General features: G+C 27.3%; 1 protein-coding gene across 1 annotated transcript; it reads left to right on the forward strand.

Annotated features, from left to right (window-relative positions):
- Nucleotides 1-12,426: 12,426 nt before the first annotated feature.
- LOC129618884 (cysteine sulfinic acid decarboxylase) lies at nt 12,427-20,771 on the forward strand. Its single transcript, XM_055533911.1, has 6 exons — nt 12,427-12,801; nt 13,884-14,092; nt 14,328-14,453; nt 17,428-17,776; nt 18,498-19,046; nt 20,437-20,771. Exons 1-6 carry the CDS (start codon nt 12,586-12,588, stop codon nt 20,623-20,625), a joined length of 1,638 nt encoding a protein of 545 aa, XP_055389886.1. The 5' UTR covers nt 12,427-12,585; the 3' UTR covers nt 20,626-20,771.
- The last annotated feature ends 5,023 nt before the right edge of the window (nt 20,772-25,794 follow it).

Genomic DNA, 25,794 nt, shown 5'->3' on the forward strand with positions numbered 1-25,794 from the left:
GAGCTTTTAGACATTATCAAATAGTTCATTTCGTTAGAAGAAAATTTTTTTCCATCTCCACCCCCTCTCAAGTTATAACCTCTTGAAATTCGTAAAATTTGAATTTTTGACACCTTATATTTCCGAAACCGCAAGCTTTTCCAAATTTTTATAAACGCAAAAAGCTAACGGTAAATTCCGTGAAATTAAAAAATATAATTATTTTTCTTAACTCACACAAATAACCCTTAAAATCGAGCATTATGTTAACCCCTTTTTATATTAATTTTTGCTTTATTTCAAAGACTGCATATATGCGTCATCCTAAATATATGCAATTCTAGAAATAGCTTTGTATATGAATGAAAATAATTTCAATAGTGTGATAGGTATACATAGACTGTATTTAAAAGCAGAATTTTCACTTGTTGAAGGGAAAAGTGCTACAATACAAACCATTGGTTTGACCCAACTTTATTTTTACTATTAATATTAATTTTTACAAGTAACTAAAACAGGCTGAATCTCCAAGACATTCTGATCGCTCTTCTGATCAGCATCAATTTTAATCATAAATTATGGATATTAAATATAGAAAGTATATTATTTTCTTACCAATAGTAGCAGGATAAGAGCTTGTCTTAAACGAATAATTTGTTCTTGTCACGTTTCATCTTATTTCTTTAAAATTTTTTAACAGCAAAATTAATAAAATCTCTTGTTCTCAAAAAGTGTTTTTCAAAATACAATTCTGAAATTGAAAATATTTTAATAGAGTTCCACTATCCAGCCTCACCTCGCATTACAGATTAAACATATTTTAATATGAACACAAAAATTAAATTTAATGCAAAGTAATAATTTATTAATATAAATAATAAAATCAAAATTCAATTAATTTTAATAATAAATTATTTCAATTAATTGAATTTGCAATAATTTAAGATTTCAGACTTCGGACTAATGACACTCTCAAGGGAAAAGATTGGCCACTCTCGGAAAAGTATTTTTAACTTCAGGTACCTGTATGAAAAACGAATACGCACTTCAATATTAAATTGTTGCGTTATTCAATATAGAAATAAGTGTGAATTCGAAAATTCATAACCTCTTGTATAAGTGCTAATAAACCTGAATACACTCAGTTAACCGTTTCCAAAAATATTTGATAACATAAAAGGCAATAAAACATAAATAAAAATTCACTTTAGCTTTTAATAACCTTCTTATCAATAAATTATTAATTAACTTTTTTTAATGATTTCATTCAATTTTTTAATTGCCTTCTATACCATTTAAGAATAAAATCCAAACCTACTTAATTTTAATAAAAATAAAAATAATAATTATTAATATAAAAACAAGCGAATCAGAATAAAATTTCATATTACGGCGATTAAAAGTCATTCAGATTATTAATAATAAAAAAATGTTTAATCATAATTAAAATAATTATGTTAATAAATACATGTAGGTTTACTGTCATAAGTCCAGCAAGACAAACATACATTCATACATAATGAAAGGGCATGCATGGTTTTAGACAGTTATTACCATAAATATTTGAACAAATAGAATTTTCAAATAAATTTGGAAAAAGAACAATTTTGTAAATAGTCACAAAAGTGCTTGCTTTTTGTATCAAAAATAACATACTCGATTAACAGAGTGATATTGTATGTTGCAGAACTTAAAGAACTGGTATACTTATAGGTAACACTAACATACTACACTTACAGATAATTAACATCATTTCAATCTAATATAATATTAATTTCGAAGAAATTTTGAAATAGCTTAAAAAATGAGAACTAGTTAATTGTGTTAAGTACAATTTTTGAAAAGAAAATAATGTTGTTGTTGCATATTAATCAGAAAGGTGTTGAAGTGGAAAGAAATTTGGTTGGAATAAAATAAAATAAATTCATGGACAATTACAAATTCATAAAATTTGAGTATCCTTTGATTTGCTATTTGTAATGCTTATAATTCTGACATTTTAATATTTTGTATAATTTTAATTCGAAAAATATATTAGAAAATAGCAAACTTTTTTTATGAACAATTTTACAAAGAAACGCGGAAATCTTTAAAATATTTAATTCTTAAGAATCCCAGTTTTTCTTTTTCTTTTCATGATTAATTTTTAGTATGGGCAAATAATTATGTCTATGACTGTGAAATGAATTTATAAATTTCAAAATTTTAAATTTAAATTTTTCGTACGTTGATTCCATTTAATATCAATTTGGAGTCAAGTGGAAAATAATTCATAATAGAACAAGCAATTTATTTAACGCTTTCTACAAAAAAATAAATATTATATAATTTAAATTGGTTATAGCAGACAATTAGACGCTGAAATTGCAAAGTTCACAATTTAAATTTATATTAAAATTTCATTCATTTTTTTGTGAATGAAATTTTGAAATTAATTTTTCGTTTATTGTTAATATCAACAATCACTGTGGCAACAATTTTACAAATATTTAGGTCCATACATATATTCAATATTAGCAAGTTAGTTATTAGGATAATAATTTAGTTTGACAACATGTTGTGATTTGAATTAATTCTGCCTATTAGATGTCAATAATAAAAAAAAATCTACAATATTGCAAACTTTGAAAAATTAATGAGATAAAAATTTTGATATTTGCCTTTTACGAAAAAAAAAACAAAATTTAAAGTTTTTCCTGAAAAGAACCGATGTATGCTAAAATTTTAATAGAATGAACTACTAGACAGTATTCAACCATAGATAGAAACTCAAACATACATAGATTTTGGGCAACATAACACATTTAAAGATGGAAACTTTTAGAAAATAAATACTTTCAACTGGTAACCATTTTGTGAAGAAACTACAACTATTCCTTTCAGATATCAAAAACTAAAAAAATATGTAGTTGAAAAGAAGCTAAAACTAGTAAGTTTCTAGAAGAAAACTTGAATCTGGCATCAGATCGCACGAAACAGTTAATTCCAGGATTTATAGAACTTTCTATTTTATTTATAAGGAACTATCGTACTATTTAAGAAGAAAGCAGAATTCTCAACTAATTGAAGATAATGGAAATTCAATTTGAAAACTCTTAATTCTGAAAATAATAGATTGAGTCAGCTAACCAGCTAAATTTAACCCACACATCTTATTGTATGAAATCCGTTCGCTAAAATGATAAAATTTTTTTTTCATTATATTATAATCAGTTATCCTTCAAAAATCAATTTATAATTTTTCATCTCATAAAAACAGACAATCTCACCTACTTCTATTATCATTTAATCGTTAACCTTTACAATCTTCACATATTGTACATAACTATATACGCCACCAGAAACCCATTTATAGTTCATGATAGCAAAGAGCAAAGCTCATATTGCCTCTTATTTATGGTACAATCCGTTTAATTAGATTTTTCTATCGGTATAATTTTTATTTAAAGGAAAATTACCATAATAATAATTCAAAAAGCTATTTTAATACACGTTATTATCATCATAAATTTAATTATCAAATAAGAAAAAAAAATTTCAAAGATTAAGTTACACATAGACCGCTACAAATTTTAATATCACTTAAACCAGACAGTTTATTTATTTGTGTTGTATTTATTATACAGGAAGAGTCCATAATATGAAATGATATAGAAATTTGAATTTATCACATTTTGCTCCCACTCTCTTGCTTTATTTATTGAAATAAATTTATTATGTTTTAGATAAATGGATTTGTCGTGCATCCAATTAATTATCCAAGGATCACTAGTTTAAAGTCAATATTCAATTGGTATTAGGCGCTTATAAATAAGGATAATTGCTTCAGAGAAATTTGTAGAAAAAATTTAAAATGATATTGCCACAAAAAGTTCAATTCTAAATTTGTTTGCTGAATTTATTTTCTTTAAGCAATTAATTTTAGACCAACACTGGTCAAATTTTTAGGTTTTCCCTGGATATAATAATTTCGATCTTTTAACACTTTTCCCAAAAAAATGTTAAAAAAGGTGCTTATTAGTTACACTCTGTCCGACCGCTTTCAAAATATTTACAAAACTTCAACATTCTTGAAGACAGAAAACTGAAATCTCATGTACACATAGATCTTTACTAGAAATTTTCGTAGAAGAAAATTTTTACCTATCTTACCCCCTCGAAAAATTATACCCTTTTTAAAAACAAAATGGCCGATAAAATTAACTGTTATCTAAAATCTTTTTTTTTCAAAATTTTGATATAATTTTTGTTCTAAATCACAAGTTGTGCAACTCTTAAAATTTTTTTCCTCCTCGGCCCATCTAAAATTATCGCCTTTTGAAATAATGTAAAATTCGCATTTGCGCCACCATATATTTTTAAATTTCTATGAATAAAAAAATCTAACGGAAGACTAATTATTTTTCTTAAATCCCGCTATTAACCCTTAAATTCGAGTTTTACGTTAACTCCACACACTCTTATTGTCCAATCATTACCTCTGAATATGTAGCATTGATGGAAATTATTTCTTTATTAATTGTAGTTTGCTTCTTGACATCAAACATCCCTTCTTCCTTAAGAGTTCCGTTTGGGTAAGATTGAATACTAGTGATCAGATTTTCAAATTCTTTTTATATACAAATCGATGAAAGCATACAAAAAGAATGCGAAAGTTATTTTAAGGGAAAAAGAAAAGTTGTAAACGAAAATTAATTAACACAATTAATTAACCGTTATATCGAAAGTCTACATCTTTATGAGAGTCTGTTGTCTATATATTTTTTGGCACCTCCAGATGGTAAATGTTAGAACTAAAAGCAGTTTTTTTTTATAATTTCATTCGTAGAAAAAAATTCTTAATCTTTTTACTTAATTTTATTTTTCCGCTATTTTACCTTACTATACGTCGAACAAGACATGTTTTGAAAATAGGAAAACAACTTCATCAATATTTTTAATGCGATTAAACATCGACGTGTGTGTTCTATTGTTGACGAATCGCATTTATTATACTTGTATTATTAAAAAATTTTGTTTTAAATACAGAAAATTTAATAATAAAAAAATACTTTTCTTCATTTTTTCTAAATACCTGATTCAGCAACTTTTATTTAAGAGCACCGTAATACTTAAAGTAGATAAAATAAATATAAACTTTACAAAATATTTTAAAACTTTCAATAAATCGATTTAACTGCTCTATACATACATACTTATTCATTTTTATAAAAGTAGAAATAATCATAAAAATTTAAGATAGACGACGAATGACTGGAATAGAAAGCAAAATCATCAGAGTTTTTCATACCTCCCATTTATTTTTATGTTTCATTGTTTGTTAATTTTATTATTATACCTCAATTTAACATTGTAGACTTTTGACAAATGGTATACTTGTGTTATTACCACACCAGAACAACTTTATTTTGCTTTCTCTTTTTCATTTTGACAATTTATTATTTACTAATGGAATTGATTTTCTCAAATAAATAACAGTAAAGTAAAGTAATATTATTATATTTTGAAAAATCACTGAAGTTGATAAAATGTTACAAAATTTCCAAAAAAGAAAAATAAAATAAAAAGATAGAATGCCATCTAGAATAAAAGGAATGAAAAACAAGTAAAAACGTTTCAGTCGGTATAAACCGATTGAATTATACCCTGCACCTTTCGTTATTGTGTAGCAATTACTCGAACCTGTGAGATCATTCTATAGAAACTTCACGGACATGTCTGACCTAAAATTGGACATCCGACTGCCAAGTTTCATCAATCTGACCTTATAATTTTTCAAAATATTTAAAATTAGCTTTTGGAGTTGTATGGTAAGTACCTAAACCTGTCAAGCAATTCCATCAAAACTTCACAAATATATCTGATCTATAATCGGACATACAACTGCCAAGTTTCATGAATCTGACTTTATTATTTTTCCAAATATTAAGAATAAGCTTTTATACTTGTATGGGATCTACTCGAACCTGTTAAGCAATTCCACCACAACTTCAGAAATATGTCTGACCCATAATTGGACACATGACTGCCAAGTTTCATGAATCTGACTTTATTATTTTTCCAAATATTAAGAATAAGCTTTTAGACTTGTATGGGAGCCACTCGAACCTGTCAAGCAATCGCACCAAAACTTTAGAAATATGTCTGACCCATAATTGGACACACGACTGCCAAGTCTCATGAATTTGACTTTATTATTTTTCCAAATATTTAAAATAAGCTTTTGGGGTTGTATGGCAAGTACCCGAACCTGTCAAGCAATTAAACTAAAACTTCACAAATATATCTGATCTATAATCGGACACACAACTGCCAAGTTTCATGAATCTGACTTTATTCTTTTTCCAAATATTTAAAATTAGCTTATGGAGTTGTGTGGCAGGTACCCGAACCTGTCAAGCAATTAATCGAAAACTTCGGAAATATGTCTGACCCATAATTGGACACATGACTGCCAAGTTTCATGAATCTGACTTTATTATTTTTCCAAATATTAAGAATAAGCTTTTAGACTTGTATGGGAGCTACTCGAACCTGTCAAGCAATCGCACCAAAACTTTAGAAATATGTCTGACCCATAATTGGACACACGACTGCCAAGTCTCATGAATTTGACTTTATTATTTTTCCAAATATTTAAAATAAGCTTTTAGGGTTGTATGGCAAGTACCCGAACTTGTCAAGCAATTCCACTAAAACTTCACAAATATATCTGATCCATAATCGGACACACAACTGCCAAGTTTCATGAATCTGACTTTATTCTTTTTCCAAATATTTAAAATTAGCTTATGGAGTTGTATGGCAGGTACCCGAACCTGTCAAGCAATTCCTCCAAAACTTCGGAAATATATTTGACCTATAATTGGACACATGACTGCCAAGTTTCATGAATCTGACTTTATTATTTTGCCGAATATAAAAAATTTGCTGTTGGAGTTGTATGGCAGCCACCCGAACCGGTGCAGCTATCCCATTATAATTTTTAGAGCATGTGTAGAATATAATTGGACACATGTATACAAAATTTTATATTTACAGCTTTATTAGTTTTTGAAATATTTAAAATAAACTCTTGGAGTTGTATGGCAGCTACCCGAACCCGTTGTCCGACTTAGTCCAATAACAATAGGGTTCGTCCTTGGCACAAAAGAAAAAACTTGTGAAAGTTTGGTGTCGATTGCATTATTGGTTTTTGAGTTATCGTGCGATCGGACGGACGGACGGACGGACGGACGGACGGACGGACGGACGGACGGACGGACGGACGGACATGTCTAAATCGACGCAGAATTTTACGCTGAGCAAGAATATATATATATGTCCATACCGCAGATGACTCCTTCAAGTAGTTACAAACTCCATACCAAAGTTAATATACCCTTCATAGGGTATAAAAAGGTAGAAACATAAATAGATTTTACAATTTTACCTTAATACTATAAAAAATTACCGTTATCAATTTTAATGACATTCTCTTTTGCTATTTTTCAATACGCAGAATATTCGCGTAAAATTTTACAATTTAAAAGGTATTTTGGAACAAGAATGTTTAATACAAATTTCTTCTGAAATTCTAGGAAAATTGTTTTCCCTTACTTTAAAACTTTTATGCTTAATAAGGGATTCGTTGTGGAATATTTATGTAGGTGAAATTTTTAACATAGGTCAATTCAAAATAATAATATTGTGAAATGTAAGATTGATAGATCATTGCGCATTAAAAAAATTGAAAATTCGAGGGTATTAAAAACGGTAAATATTGAAATTAAATGAATATTAACAAAATAAATTAATACCTTAAGAAGTAAACTAAAATAAAAATAAATTATTAAAACTAAAAATAACATGTACAAGTTTTATTAGTAAAATTCATTGGACTTTTTCTGTTATATAAAAAGAAACTGAATAATAAAGATTTGATTCTTATTTTCATCTTTTATGACCTTACTATATGGCATCGAACTAATATTCCAATAAAAAAAGTTTTTTTGCTTTTTGAATTTTTTGCAATAAAACAAAAGTTCTTTTTGTTTCTATTTGAGCATCAGATGGCGAAATTGTAGAATTGTGATATTTCAATGTCAAATTAATTTTCTTTAAAATTTATATAAATAGATTTACGTCTACACATGTGTGTGTACAAACGTATAATATAATAAGCTCTCAAATGTTTAGTGAAATTTAATAAAAAGATTTTGTTAAATAAAAAATAGCATAATTCTCTTGCTCTTTTTATTATTGTGCACACAAAACACATAAAACTCGAGAAACGTTTCTATTTTCATCATTTGCAATTTATTACTAAGCAAAAGAATTTTATGAGCAACATTAATATAAATTACAATTCAATATTAATTTGAAATTATGACTTTCTTGCTTTATTAATTTAGGACATGATAAAACCATATGTACTTTTAATAAACTTTGCTGTTTGATTGATATTTAAAAAAAATCTGATATAGCCAGCACATAACAGAGCCCAATATATATTTTCCACAAAATATAATTTAAAGTTCTCTCTAATTTTTTTTTAATTTAATTTTGTTCTTGGTAGAAGCTTAATTTCTGCGACCCATTCTTTCTGGAAAATTTGCTTAATTTGCCAAATAACATTAATATTCAAAAATTCCGTTGATAATTTCCTTAGATATGGGCATATCAATGTGAAATTGAGACCCACTAAATTTTTGCTTTCCGAGCCTTGCAATAAATTTGTATAAGTAGAAAGGTTAAACTATCCCAATTTATCTATCCCCCAAGTACTAGTCTACAAACGTTTTGGTTAAAATAAAAAGCTCCTTAAATTGCGAGAAAAGTTTAAATATTTGATGACAAAAAAAGTATCACTCAAAACTTAATATTTTACTTGTATATTATACATATACATATATACACGTAGTTTTCAAGAAAAAAAAATAATAATCTTTAAATATATGGATTAAAACTTTATGATGCACGAAATTTAAATGACTTGTCTTAATAGTAAAATTAAAAAATGTTTTCACTAGATTTATCAGTTCTAGTTTGAACTTTATGCCACCAATTAACTTCTAAACCTCAAATTAATTATACCCAAATAATAATCGTAAAAATAGATAATAAAAATAGATAATAAAAAGAAATAATTCGAATTTAAAACTGCATAGTAACAACAATAAAATTGTTATTTCCTCTATTCTACTCTATAAATATGAATTATGAGATTTCGGTACAAGCAAGTACACTGAACAAAAACATAATTATCGAAGATTATAAAAAACTTGCAGTGAAGAATGAAATTTGTCTACGATTTTAATTTTTGAAAACACAGACTAAATGAGTAGAACGGTATGTGTTAAAAATGTGTTCTTGTTTTACTGAATTTCATTAAAACTCAAGGTAAATAAACTGGCGCCAAAACAACTATATGTTTTATATATTCCCTATGTTCTATATATTGATTTTCTTTTCTAGTAATAGAAATTTAAATAAACGTAAAATAGCAAAACACAAAAACACAATCAATATAATGAATATGCAATATAATATTTTTGACAATTCTATAAAAGCTAGACAGTATAAATGATTTAACTGCAGTGCTCAAACAACTTCACTATATTTCTGGCAATTTTGCCAGAAATATAGTGAAGTTGATAAAATAAATTTGATTGATAAAATTTCTTTAGGAATACAATTATAATGCAGTTAGAGTTTAGGAAAATAATTATAGTGCCCACTACATCACGTTATACTGTGTTTACGTAAAGAATTTGTATAATATGCATACTAACATGCCATAGCTGTTGCATGTATCAAAAATGCAAAAATAAATCAAAAACCGTTTCAAATCATTGAATTTTAAGAATTATATCAAGATATAATTTTACTTTCTGTCAAAAAAAGGAACTCAGTTCTTTTAGAAGTGTTAACAAAGGTGAAGGTTTTTCGCTAATTTTTAGTAAATATCAAAAAAGTTTTAATGGATAACTCGTTTTTCTAACTAAGACTTGATATACTTTATGGAGACTCTATCCCAATTTATTTTATTCTGCTTCACATTTACAAACATAATACATACATATAATGTACATGTTCCTTTATACATACGTTAAGAGGTTGTACTTAATTCTTAAAATATAAAATTTAAAATATTAATCAAAATCACATTATTTGTTTTCTTATTCAATGTAACCTCAATATTAAACTTCATTAAGTAAAGCTGACGGAAAATTATTTTATAGCATTTTTAACACTATATTTAATTACTTAACAATCAAATAAAAGACCTATTTTCTTTTTCATTTTGATGCTCTATTTTTATTGTTATATTGGTGGTTTTTTGATAAATGGAAATCGTTTTATTTCATCTTCTTTCCTTATTAACCTTTTTATAAGTCAATATTATGTCAATTATACATGTATATATTATGATCTATATACAAACATATATTTTTATATGCCTATATGACTACAGCGACCAAGAAAACAAAACTCAATTATGAAATATAATCCGTCCGGCGAAAAAAAACGGCTATAAATTAAATCACAATTACGTCACATACACGCTTAATCGCTTTAGTATCTGCTATAATGCGATCATAATAAAAAATTTTTTACAAATCTCACTCACTTCACAACATAACAACAGAACAATAATTATTGATCGATGTTCAGCTTACTAATTTTCTCACTGCTGGTGTTACCATACGCTGTTTACTTTCCTTCTTCTTTTATTTTATAAGTGCAAATGCATAAATATAAATGAAGGAAAAAAAGAATTAAAAAGAAATCACTACAAACTTGTTTATTCGAAAAATTCAAATAAATAAAGTTGGGTCAAACCAATGGTTTGTATTGTAGCACTTTTCCCTTCAGCAAGTGAAAATTCTGCTTTTAAATACAGTCTATGTATACCTGTCACAATATTAAAATTATTTTCATTCATATACAAAACTCTTTCTAGGATTGCATATATTTAGGATCAACGATTTATGCAGTCTTTGAAATAAAGCAAAAATTAATATAATGTGGGATTAACATAATGCTCGATTTTAAGGTTTAATTATGTGAGTTAAGAAAAATAATTATATTTTTTAATGTCATGGAATTTACCGTTAGCTTTTTGTGTTTATAGAAATTTGAAAAAGCTTGCGGTTTCGGAAATATAAGGTGTCAAAAATTCAAATTTTACAAATTTCAAGAGGCAATAACTTGAGAGGGGAAGGAGATGGAAAAAAATTTTCTTCCAACGAAATGAACTATTTGTTAATGTCTAAAAGCCCATAAAATTTCAAGCTTCTACAGGTTGGGGTCTAGAAAATAAACGACATCAAAAATTTGGAAAAAACGGACTTTAGATAACGGTAAATTTGAGCGGCCATTTTGTCTTTCTAAAGTTAACCTTTAGTATACCCCGCTAGGGGAAGCAAGCCACTGCCTTTCTACGTTTGCAAAATTTGAAAAATCCTTATGGTTTCATTGCACTAAATAGTTAAAGAATGGCATTTTTAGGGTTTCGGGGGGGTATAAAGAGGGGGAGATAGATAAAAATTTTGTTCTACGAAAATAAGTTTCTAGTAAAACTCTATGTACGTACAAAATTTCAGCTTTTTATCTTCAAGGGCGTAGAAGTTTTGTAAACAGACACACGGACAGACGGACGGACGGACGGACAGAGTGAAACTAATAAGCACTTTTTTTCAAAAATTTTTTGGAAAAGTGCTAAAAACAAGAGAAGAATATATCGAATATGTCAACTTTGTGATACACGTTTCGAATTTTTAGCAAAAGTGATAATATTTGCTGATACTAAACTTTTTTCTGAATTTCTAAATAAATGTTCGGATGTCACAATATATTGCAGCTTTTTAGTTTTTTGAGATTATTTTTAAAGTTTTGTTGCAGCAAAACAAAATGTTTTGAAAACAGAGATTAACATACACGCTTATCCAAAATTTAAATTTTGTGAATCTACGCACCTATTTTGAAATTTTGTTAAGCGGGTACAGATTTATAAAGAAACTTACATAATTTAATTGCTAAATTGATTCAGAATTCGAAGATGATCATGAGTATACATATATTTTCGCAGCTCAGTGGCCCTTTTCTTAGAAAAAAGCATAAAATAATACTTGTTATAAAATAACGTGAAATAACACTTATAAGATGAGTATACAAAACAAACATAATTCATATTGTATTGACAGAATGTGCATGCTATAGAAATGTAATCAAATGAATTGAAATTTTTGTTTTGAAAAAACGCCAAATTCTTCTACATGAAAAAATAAATTTAGTAACGAACTCTGGCAGTACTACTTATTTCACTCAAAACAAACTCAATCTCATTTTCACTAAATTAAGATTTTTTTCTCTTATCTCAATCTTTCACCAGTTTAACATTTTTCAGCTGCCGATGATAAAAAGCAAAACCGAACAGTTTTACTTGAGCTTTTGTAGTGAAAATATTGACCGCTTACGGACGAGTTTCTGAATATAATAAAAAAGAATATTTCAATATTTACTTTTTTAATGCAAACGTTATCTAGTTGAAAAAATATTTATATCAAAACTGAATTATATGTTTAATTCTGCAATAAAGATAAATTTGAAAAAATTTGTATAATGAGCTCATCATTAAATGTTGAAATAGCTAACGATAGTGATAATATTATCAAGCTTGAAGCAATAAAAAGTGCATTAACAAATGATTGGAAATTTTTAAAAGAAATTTATGATTTACTTTTGGAAGGAAATGTTTTCCCGGAAAATATAAAAAATGGTTTCAGTGGTTGCGGAAATCATAAAATCGTTGATTACATTTGCCCAAGTGAATTAAAAGTAAAATGTCAAAGTTATTTATGACAATTTTAAGTAATTTTAAAGCAAATATTTCAAGTCTATTTGAAATTACTTTCTTTGTGTAATTTTATAGTCAATGAGCGTCTAATAAAAAAAGAAATTAAATTATCTTACCCGTAATTTCGATTTGATATAAACCCGAAATTAATCGATGTTTAGCCCTGTAAAAGCGTTTTTCTTCATCTTGTACATGTATGTATTTCAAATTTACCAAAGTTCAATCAGAGTCCAAAACCTCTTATCCAAAATTATTTAACCGAATTGGTATATAATGAACAAATAAATACCTTGTACGAATTTCTTAACACTTATTCTCATTGATTCAAAAGTCATGCATTCATTTTTGGAATTTATAGCATCCAAAACTGATAAGAAATATGTACACTACAAATTGACTTGTCAATTTTAAATTCAGATTTATTAGCCAATAGCTGAACCATGTAAATCTCAGAACAATGGAGCGGCAATTTTTTATTTATTCATTCTAATGCTTTAACCTATTTCTAACAAACTTACGATCACGAATAGCCCCTTTTACTTCCCAAAAATTTCATGGTAATCAAATTAGAGTATAGGACTGGATAAAGTATAGGACTGCATAAAGAACTCACAGCTTCAGAATTCAGAAGAAAGAAGAACTCAGGCACACATGCATTCATTTTTTATCTTAAAAGAAGGGTAAGATTCATGAGGTCCAGTAGTGGATGTAAAAATTTTGTAAAATTGATTCGTTTTCTGAAATTTTTATCTTGTTGTGTGCGATATCGGGTAACTAACGTATTTTTTCAAAATCAACTTTTTCGGCTTACACGGATTTAATAAAATTTTAAAAATTATGATTTATGCAGTATTGAATGCATTCTGTGATTTCGAACAAGAAGAACGACATATCGCTTAAAATAGTTTCTTTGTATTTAATAAATATGTAGTAGCGTAGTTCCTTCAAAAATTTAGAATATGAAAATTTGTTTTTCTATTGCAAGCATTGCCGTTGTAATGTTTAAAACAATTTAATTAAAAAAATATTTTATAAAAATCTAATTTACTAAAAATCCTTATAGAAAAAAATTGATTTAAAAATTGATAATTCGTCAAAGTCATCTTCGTTCTACGAAACGAATAACTATGAAAATATTAAGGATATTCTTAAAGATGTGATTAAATATTCAGTCAAAACAAATCATCCATATTTCCGTAATCAACTATTTGGTCAATTGGATCCCTTCGGTTTGGCCGGAACTTGGATATCAGAAGCTTTAAATACAAGCACGTAAGTAGAGGAAATATATACATATATGTATGTTAATGTATGTGGGAATGTATAAAATATGTATAAAAATATGTTGGAATATTTAATAAATGTATGTCAGAAACAAAAAATTTATAAGTTCTTAAAATTAAAAAACCAAAGAACATCTTTCAAAATATAAAATCAAACAAATCAATTGCTAAGAGTTACAAAAATAAATAAATTATAAAAAATGTTCTTTTTATTTTACTTCCAGGTATACTTTTGAAGTTGCTCCAGTATTTTCGCTTATTGAAACGGAAATAATTCAAACGTTTTGTAAATTTTTCCAATTTCAGAATGGTGATGGAATTTTCGCTCCAGGTGGATCCATTTCAAATATGTAAGTTGAATATACAAGTATTTTTAAAAGAACGTTTCAGTCAATATAAACCGAGTGAATTATACCCTACACCGCGACAATTTGAGTTTAGAAATTTTTTTTGAAAGTATTTCGAATTAGCTTTCATTGTTGTATGGCCATTACTTGAACCTGTCAAAGCATTCATTAAAAACTTCTGGGATATATGTGTCGTACAATTGGATACACGACGGCCAAATTTCGTGAATCTGGCTTTATTATTTTTTTAAATATTCAAAATCAGGTTTTGTAGTTGTATGGCAGTTACCCGACCAGTGTAGCCATTTCATTAAAATTTTCAGAGTATATGTGGAATTTAATTGGCCTTACATAATTTGATATTAATATCTGTTTAGTTTTCGAAATATTTAAAATAACCTCTTTAAGTATAGCAGCTACCCGAACGGAATTGTTCGTTGTCCGGACGAGTACAGTTATAGCTTAAAGGAGCAGTCCTTGGCGGAAAAAAAAAACTTATGAAAGTTTAGTGTCGAGTGCATTATTCGTTTTCGAGTTATCGTGTGATTGGACGGACGGACGGATAGTCATGTCTAAATCAACGCAGAATTTTACGCTAAGCAAGAATATATATATTTATATATATATCCATACCGGATACAACTCCTTAAAGTTCCATGCCAAAGCACCTTGACGAAGGTGCAGGGTGTAAAACATTTAATTACGGCATTTTATTCTAAATTTTATCATTTGAAAGATTGAATGTTTAAGGATACAATTTGCAGAATAGTAGTACCGTTTTCAGCTTTGTCTGGGTCAAACAGTTTCCAAAAACCTGCTTCTATTAAATTGAATAGATTCGAAATAAAAAAGGTGAACGCATGGACCGTTTAACATCAAATCATGCGAACCCAATTTAAATCAAAAACCAAATTATTATAGACTATGTATGAGCATATTTTTTTTAATTTCATTACTGTTTCTACCTGATGCATGATTACAAACATCAAAAACAAAACTTACTGTTTCTTATTGTCAAAAAAGTCGTCGTAATGCAAAATTCCAAAGAAAAATGTGCGCATCCTCCCTAGTTCTTTTATTTTATTATTTTTGCATTAGAATGAATACTAATAACATTGAGCTTGTTACTTAAGAAAAAAAAGTGGTTTAGCTTTTGATTTTAATAAAAACAAGTTTTTCGTCATTTTGAAGAGAATAAAAACACGACAAGAATTCGATATTTTTTTATGCATACAACGTTTAAACTTGTTGTATTCAACCACTGAATGATTGATTTTTTACGTCTGTAAACGTTTTTTCCCGAACACATTCGATTTTGTTGTAAATCAAAGACAAATATTCGGTATAGATACCGCTTCCGAGCTGAATATTAAATTATGAGTTCAAAATACGTAAATACTTAGATATAATTTCTCATTTTGAAATTTTCATTTCTCTTTTCAGTCTCATCTCTCAGTTGAATTGACGTGACGTTAAGTTAATGTCTCTATTTTATTTTTCTCTTTGTTTCTTTAAAATACCAAAAATTTTATTGTTTCTCTCTTAATGTCCAAGCTCTTTTATGGCTTATAAATTGTTATGATTTCATTTTATATGCTGAAAAATTTTAGCAAACAAAATAACTAATATTTTTGTGCTTGTGATGTAATTTTTAATTTCGAACAATCACTCAGGGAAAATATTTTTTGTTATTATACCCGTACGAACGTATGTTCGAAGGGTATACTAAATTTGCCTTACCGTTTGTAAGTCTAAGAACTAACGGTCTTAGATATAGACGCAAGTGTATGTTTTTGATCAGCGTCAAATTCTGAGTTGATTTAGCTTTGTCTGTCCGTCCGTCCGTCCGTCAGAACGATAACTCAAAAACTAATTGAGCTAAATTCACCAAATTTTCAGAAGTGATTTAATGTAGTAAGTGCTAGAACCCTATTTAAATTGGACGTGATCGGGGTACCGGTTCGGGTAGCTGCCATACAACTTCAAAATTTATTTGGCTATATCTCAAAAACTGTAAAAGCTATGGTATTAAAATTTCACACAAATGAATATATTAGTAGGGCCAATGTGCTTGATAAAAGTCGTTGAAATTTCTTGGCTCCTTCTGGTACCTGCCATACAACTTCTAAAGTTTTTGGCTATACCTCAGAAACTATAAAAGCCATGGTATTGAAATTTCGCACAAGCTAATATATTAGTAGGGCCAATGTGTCTAATAAAAGTCGTTGAAATTACTTGGCTCCTTCTGGTACCTGCTATACAACTTCAAAAGTTATTTGGCTATATCTCAGAAACTATAAAAGCCATGGTAATGAAATTACCATGTAAACAAGCGAATATATTAGTAGAGCCAATATGTTTGATAAAAGTCATTGAAATTGCTTGGCTTCTTCTGGTAGCTGCCGTACAACTTAAATAGTAGTTTAGCACACACAGTATTTTGAGAAACACAGTACTGAAATTTTGCATAAATTAATATGGTAATACGGCAACTTAAAGTCCCATAGTCAGTTATGTCAAATTTATTCACACATACGATAACAAATTCGTACGGGTATCACAGAGTTGACAAGGTCACCTCTATTTTTTCTCGTTTTAATTAAAATCGATACCCCAAAGTATATAATCAATACCCCACGATATAAGTATATTCAAAAATCAAATTTAATAGTCGAATATGAATTAAAGTAAAAATTAAAGTAATGTTGAGCAGATTGAAGGAAACTTCTTTATTGTTATTTAAAATTAAAACCCAATAAATCAAATTACGAAATGAAATTATTGGAAGAAAATTACGATTTCAAGATTTTATTTTAAAAGTTAATTGCATATTTATTGTCATCTATGCAGGAGTAACAACAAAATTTCCAAAAAGAAAATTAATAATATTCATTTTCTTTAAACCTTGTGCAAGAACACAAAAACCTTTTTATTAAAATTTTTCATAATAACGACATTTAAAAATATTTATTTACAGGTACAGTATTGTCCTGGCCAGATATAAAAAATTTCCAGAAACGAAAACAAAAGGATTATTCGGTTTACCGCCTTTAGTTATATTCACATCAGAAGAATCACATTATAGCATAAAGAAAGCATGTAATTGGCTTGGCTTCGGGTATAATAATTGTATTACAATAAAAACAAATAAATTTGGTCAAATGCTAGTAGCAGATTTGGAAGAAAAAATACTTGAGGCAAAAAATGAACATAAAATACCATTTTATGTTAATGCTACAGCAGGTTCAACCGTTTTAGGTGCATTTGATAATTTAGAAGAAATAAGTGATGTTTGCAAAAAGTACGATTTATGGCTTCATGTCGATGTAAGTTGATTTATAATAGGACGATATTATATCGTATATTATAGTAAAATATTTACAACACTTAAATAATATATCACAAGAATTTTGTAGAACAAAAATTCAGATAGCACAATTAATATTAGAGAAAGAGAGTAAAATCTACAAACTCAAGCAGTTTCTGAACTTAGAAATTACCTTGTCCACATGTACACTGTAAAATTAATATTAAAAGATGACAAAGTACAGAAAATTGTACTTGATTCGGCAGAAACCAGGCGGTGGCAAATACGGCTTAATCGCGGAAAACTATTGACAAATATTAGATGACAAAAAATTAATTACATTATAAGTGTATGATAGATGCAGATTTTCACTCAGCTTAAGAGAATATGTTGGATAGAGATGTTACTGAGTCACTCTTCTAAAAAGTAATTATTTTTAACAAAGATACCTTACCAAAAATGTACCCTAATTTTTGATTACTTAATTTGAGATTTTTCACTATCTTGGATTTTTTTAGAAATTAATAAAAGCGCTTAGGTTCATAGTTCACCTATGTCAGTACTCGTGCAAAATCACTATTTCTAATGTCGTTAGTTTTTATTCCAAAGTCATTGCTTACAGTTTAATTTTCTTATAAGACTTAATACATATTTTATTTACAATTTTTAGTTGATTTTAAATAAAATTTTATTAAGATTATTAAATTTTAAATTCTCCTTACTTTTCTTGTATTTCGAAGGCATGCTTAGGAGGCGCCGCAATTCTATCAAAAAAACACAAAAATCTACTCAATTCAGTATCAAAAGTGAATTCAATATCATGGAATCCGCATAAATCATTAGGAGCACCTTTACAATGTTCTTTATTTCTAGTAAATGGAAAAGAAATTATGACCAATGGCGATGTCAATCATGAACACACTGACAGTGATTCATCTACAACATCTTTACTTTCACAATGTAATGCAATCGAGGTTAAATACCTATTTCAACAGGACAAATATTATGATGTATCATATGATACAGGAAATAAAAGTATTCAATGTGGTCGTAAAATTGATGCATTCAAATTTTGGGTTATGCTGAAAGCAAGAGGATTAACAAGCTTCGAAACGCTAATTGACAATGCTTTAGATATTGCAAATAAATTTTATATTAAAATAAAAAACCGTCCCGGTTTCCGTTTAGTGCAAGAAAAATTTCAATATACAAATGTATGTTTTTGGTATATACCGAAAAATATGAGAAATCAACCGGAAAATGAAAATTGGTGGAAAATTATTAACACGGTAATATTAATAAAAATTTTTTTAAAGTAAAGTTTTATTCTCTGTACAAACATAATTGTTTTGCTATGGTTTGTTATTTCGAGTTAAGGTCTAGTTAACTTTTTATTTCATCTCTTAAAGATTCGCATATCTGCATAAAAATTTGCTGTAACTAATATTACGAATTTTCGAAAATTCCATTTTGCCTTAAAGTCAATAAAAATGTTATTTGACACAAGGAAATTAAGGTTATGTTCCGGATAATAATCTCAAAGCTCAAAGTTTTTTGTTTCTGTTAAGAATTAAAATATCAAAACCCACACCTGAGTTTCTTCTGTTGTTTTCAATTAAACAATATACGTATTACTTGCTAAATCACTAAATGTCGCCAACAGATATTTGTTCATAAATGTTAGATATACCATGAAAATTTATTTTTACTAAACCCAGACACTTTGTATATTAAATTTAACATATATGAACATATTTTAATTGAGAACCATAACATGAACATAATTGGAAAGTTTAATTTACATTTTATTTCCTTTATACTTTAAAGATTACAATATCACGTACAAATATTCAGATATACTCCAAGTACATCACAAAACTCATACAATAGTACACATAATATGGAAACATCATATTTTATTTATAAGTATACTTTTTGCCGACCGCATTGTTAACAACAAGGGAGGTAATGTTATGGTACCAAATTTTTATGTCAGAATCTCCGTCATATAGGGAAATAAAAATTAACTCTTTTTATTGAAACTTTGATTTGTCTGTCTCTGGAATCGCGAATTTCAATTTCAGCTAATACGACTTTCATGAAAGTTTATATCTGAGTCATGTCATGAATTGATTAACTTTTCGGAGGTATTATATCCGAGAAATTGGAAGTTTACTACGGGCCAATTTTACATTTCTATATATGCTTTCTCTGACAAAACGACAAGTTTTACTTTACCAGGTCAAGATATGCCTTACCAGATGTCAGCAAGAGTACTTATATCATTGGCCGAAGTTACATTTTTCCACAAATATCGAGAAATATTTTCAATTTTGATTCAAGTTTTTACTAATGTCAGGGCTGGGAAACAGAATTTGTATTATTGACCGATATTGCATAAGAAACTAATTAGAGAAATTTTTTGAGGTCTATTATTTGTTAACCTTTTCTTACTTTTAAACAAAAGTTTATTTTCCTTTTTAAAATTTTAAAGGAATGTTCAAAGGATATTTTTATAATCTTGCACAAAACATTCACCAAATCGTAAGTTATATTTTTCGATCGGTTATTTGCTGATCATACCAAATTTTTTACTGGAAAATTTCTAAAAATTAAATGAACACATACACACATACACGTAATAACTAATTTTTTTAATTTTAATTTTTGCAATTTCAGGTTGCTCCAAAAATCAAAGAGAAAATGATTATGTCAGGTACCATGATGGTTGGTTATACACCTTTACCATATCGAAATTTAGGAAATTTCATACGAATGGCATTTACATGTTTTCCGGTTTTAAATGAAAATGATATAGAGTTTTTAATAAATGAAATCGAAAATCTAGGGGAACAAATTTGTTTGTAAAAATTTTTGGTTTTTTTTTTGTAAGTTTTAAGTTTTTGTTTTTTTTTTACATTTTTATTGTAACTTTTTTTGTTAATAAAATAGGGAAGTAATTTATATAATTATATGGGTAACTTTTATAAATTATCTTCTAAATAAATTAAGAATTTTAATTAAAAATATTCAAAAATTATTTTGATATCTTTTAAAATTTAAGAAATTGTACAGTTATTAAATAACTTAACAACAAAGAATATAAATAAATTAAATTTATACACTTCCAGGAGCACATTCGCGTCAAAAGTATTACTTAAAATACTATGCATTACATTTGCATCAAACTGTGAATTTCTCCGGATGTAACTGAAACCAGAGGACTAAAACCAGCAATTATGCTTATTAAACAATTCAAAACTATATAAGCTTCTCGAATCATAACTTTCTTCACAGGATAAAACTATTTATTGCTTAATAATGAATGTTAAATATTGAACGCTATATGTCATGTCGTTTGATAGTAAATCCTTTCATTATTTACGTTTCAGCTAAATATAAATTTTTTAAGCCCCACATATAAATTTAGTATCCCTCAAAAATCGTATTACTGAACTACAAAGATTGTTTTTTTAGAAAACCTTATAGAATATTGAATGAGCTATGAACATATGTATGTGAAACTTAAAGTAATAGACCTTTTCATAACAATGCATATTTCAGTATATCATGACATTATAGTGAAAACTTGGCTATATTCAAAAACAAAAGTTGCTAATCTAGTTTGTTCATAAACAATGCTAAACTTTCGCGAAATTATAAACATAATATGCAGGGTAATTCAGAAAGGTATACAATAACATATACCATTGGTTAGAGGGTTGAAAATTGGTAAAACTTTTGTGTCGGACCAAGTGCGAAATCTCAAGGGTTTTCGAGATAAAGGGATTTTAACTTTGTCGAAATTTTTACTTATCCAAGTTTTTTTCATAATAACTTCGGTCCTGAAAAAGATAGGAACTTCAAACAAACAATTTCAGAAAGGCTTAGCAAAGGACTTAAAATAGAAATACTGCTTGATTCTGTATTTTATGTACCTTCGAAATAGCAAGCATTCGAACTTTAAAGAAAATAAAATTTTTCCTTTGATTTCTCAGTTTTTTCTAGTTAGATAATTTCGTAAAAAAATTTTTAAAATCTTGAAATTTTAATTATAAAATTTTGCCCAGCCGTTTAAGCTTTAATTTAAGTTGTCAAACATTAAAAAATTTTGTATGTTACAGAAGATATAGCACAAAAACCATTTATATGTCAAGATTTTAAAGGCCCTTAAAAACAAAGATTTTTAACGCTGTAATTATTAACTTAATTATTAGCATTAATTTTTGATGACAAGAGTCACTCAAAAAAACAGTTGACATTTTCAAAAGCCGTTATTTTGATAAAAAATCTGAACTTTAATGTTTTTATTGAAATGTGATAAATAATAAGAAAATTGAAACGAAATTTTGAGTTTGAAAAAAAAAAATTAAATTTTATAATTTTGAAATTTATAAAAAGAAAAACTAAAATTTTGTATTACAAAAAAAAATCTAGTAATCAAAAATTTTTTTTCGAAACTTTTCTTGGTAAAGAAAATTGATAGGTTTTTTATTTTTCCCAATTTTTATAAGAAATGGTACCTATATGGTTTGAAATTTTTAAATGCATTTTTCTCAGATTGGGTGCTCTATAAAAATTTGAAAAAATAATTTTCGAAATCTAGACACCATTTGGCATCTTAAGTTAATAAAATTATCTAGCTGAAGCAAATTTTAAAAGTCATGCCATACAAATTTTGACATTTATTTTATTTGAAAAAATTTTTTTTTAATAATAAAATTTAATTTTTTTTACAAAATGGAGTTTGTAAATGAAATTGTATTAACATTATGAAGCTAATAAATAATTACATAAAATTGTTGTACGGTTGATGCAACTAAAAAGGTGTTCCATTAAAGCAATTAATTTGAAATATGCGATTGAACAGAAATAGCTTTGAAAGAAGAAAAACATAAATTTTTGCCGAACTAGGTGAATTTAGTGTTCGTTTTGAGAAATTTGTAAAATTTTTAGATAAGGAATTCGTATTGCTCCAAATTTTTTGATAAAGGAATATTAAATTGAATTTAATTTTAGTTTCATCAAAATCTGGTTTGATTTTAATTGAATTTGTGGCTCACAATATTTATGGTTTTTGTGCTCTATCTTCTGTACCATAAAAATTTTTTTAATGCTTGATGACTTAAAGTACAAAAAGCTGGGAAAAATTCCTTAAAAAAAAATTCGGACGCTTGGTATTCCGAAGGTTCATAAAACAAAAATTAACCAGCATGTCTATTTTAAGCCCTTTGCTAAGCCTTTCAGAAAGTGTTCGTTTGAAATTCGTATCTTTTTCAGAATGGAAGTTATAATCCAAAAATCTTGAATAAGAAAAAATTTCGTAAAAATTCGTTCAAATCGCTGGAGCTCGGAAACCATTGAGATTTGGCACCCGCAGTTCAGATCATCCTGTATATAATGATATAAAGCCAAAACTTTATAGAATTGTCAAAAATATATCGCAAAAAATATACCCATCACATAATATTTTTGCAGTATTGCTTATATAACAATATCTAATCTAATTTTCAATTGGAACGGTATAATTCTAAATTTTGTTTTAGTTTTTCTAGATTTCATTTACGAGGTATCTTATAAACGTCGTCTCCTCATAATGATTTATGGAAGTTCACTAAGATACGAGACACCCTGTATAACTAAAATAGTCATCAAGTTTGCAACTATCAAGATTTTAATTTTCCGCGGTTAAATTTTATTTCCGCGGTTAAATTTCATTTTTTAACTGTGCGCATGTAGTTCAGTTATAAATATATTATTGCTTTATTTAGAAATAAATTTGCATAGTACTTTAAAAACGAATACATTTAAAAAGTTAGAGTAGTTTTGTATATGTCAACGGAAGTTCGAATTTGTATGGCTATACGTATATAAAAAAGAATATAAAAAAATTAACGATTTTTTTATTAACTCTAAAAAAAAAATTTAAACAAATTTTTCTAATTTTCCTTATTATATCCTGAATCAATTGTATGACCACTACCATTAAATTGTTCGCAAAATGAAAGGTTTACAATTTTTGTATCCACAGCCTATATTCTTTGAAATTCATATGTATTCTAAGAAATATTTTTTATTCACACTTAAAATATTAATTTGCTTTTGAAACTGCTATGAGTTCATTTTTTCATACAGAAGGCTCTGCGTTTGAATCAATTTAAAAATATTGCCCATAATAACGTAATTTGTATATTTTATGACTAAATAAAACTCTATTGAAATGGGATTGTAACTATGGAGAGAAGGTAGCTGTAGCTCATTAAAATTACGATTAACTTTGTCTTTTTAAAAAGTGGATTAAAACAAAATCGCTTAATTGAGAAATTGCTAATAATAGATTTATTATAGAGTAAGGAGTAAGTGGGAAGTATAAAAAAGCGTATATTACAGATTTCGCTAGTTTGAATACAAAAGCAATTTAATTTGTAAAAAAATATAAAATATATTTAATATACATTGTATAAAATACTTTACTAATATGAAGGGTAAATAGAATTAAGAGATGAATAAATCTGAATATGGGATGAGTAAATACAAACCCATGTCTATTATAAAGTTATAAAAATTTGCATATACCAATAATATTTATTATCATACAGAATAAAATTCGCGGATGTTGCTAATTAAAATTTTAAGGCAACATTTTCTATAATCTCTTCCTCTCTTTTATAAACGAACACGTCATATGTATGTGTGTACAAATACTTCATATACGAGTACTACTTTTGATGTCTTATTTTTAAAACTTTAAAAGAAAGTTTACGGAAAATGCTAATTTTCAAGATTTTATCAAAACAAACTAGTATTTGCATAAAAAATACATAAGAATATAAAAAGAGTAGAATATATGTATGCGAACACGTAAGCATAAAATATATGAAAAACTTTTGAATTAAAAATATTCAGAATGAAGCTGTAAGAATTTTAAAATAAAATTTGGAAAAAATTGAAAGAAGTTTATAAGGAAAATATTTACATAAACTTATAAATCTTAAATTTGATTGTTAAAAATTTTAGACTTGTTGATTTTATTTTAAAATTTTTCTTTACTTACTTTATAGAAGCTATAATTACTTAGTACTAACAAGACTTCATTCATCCGGTCCTATAGTACAGAAGTCAGATGCCATTTCACATTTTACGGTGATGAATATTTAGTACTAAAATTCAGAAACTAGAGCTCAGTTTATCTAGTGCCATTTACTAAACTAGTTCTAGCTCTAAACTAGCGCATTTACCAGTGTTCTTTATAAGAAAAACTACTAAGTAAAATTTCTCGTAAATTTCCAAAGTAGGTTTATAAGTTTCCCTTCATTTGTCCCTGTATTGGTCTTTTCCCCAAAATTTCTATATCTTTTAAGATATAAAATTGAAAACTTAGAACAAATCTTAGCAAAAACATGATTTTTCCAGAACAATATCATAAAAAATCCCTTCACCCTTAGCTATATATTTTCAACATCATAGAAATCATACATAGTGTTGAAATCAATGCACTCGCAAAATAAATGTTACATCGTCTCGTCCTCTTCTAGGCAAAAACGGCAGTTCTCACCCTCCGATCAGACAAATATTTAAATAATATTCGAAAAGAAAGCAATGATAAGTTGAAACGTAAGGAATATAACATATGTAACTAGCTTTCCCCCCTTCCAAATGGCTGTTTTCCCCCTAATTCACGAGCCTAATTCAATAAAGACACAAGTACAGCATAATTTTTCATAACAGAAAATAAATATCTTCCCTAAATTAAGCGGAGTTTACATAACGAACCATTGGTAGGATCAAAATTCTGTACCAAAAGAAACTGTAAACCAAACTATAAATAACTCGTTATCGTAAAATGTAAATTACACAGCATTACAAACTTATTCTTAAAAAAAAAAACGAGGATAAAAATAATTAAGAAATTTAAAAATTTTTAATCAAGAAATTTTACAATTTAGCATAGCAATAACGTTAGAGCGTGAGTCTATGAACTCATCAACGCGTTATAGTCGAAAACTTTATTATGTATGTACCTCTCTACTCTTATAT

Source organism: Condylostylus longicornis, unplaced genomic scaffold, assembly GCF_029603195.1.
Source record: "Condylostylus longicornis isolate FDR11 unplaced genomic scaffold, ASM2960319v2 ptg000010l, whole genome shotgun sequence".
NCBI classification, from domain to species: Eukaryota; Metazoa; Arthropoda; class Insecta; order Diptera; family Dolichopodidae; genus Condylostylus; species Condylostylus longicornis.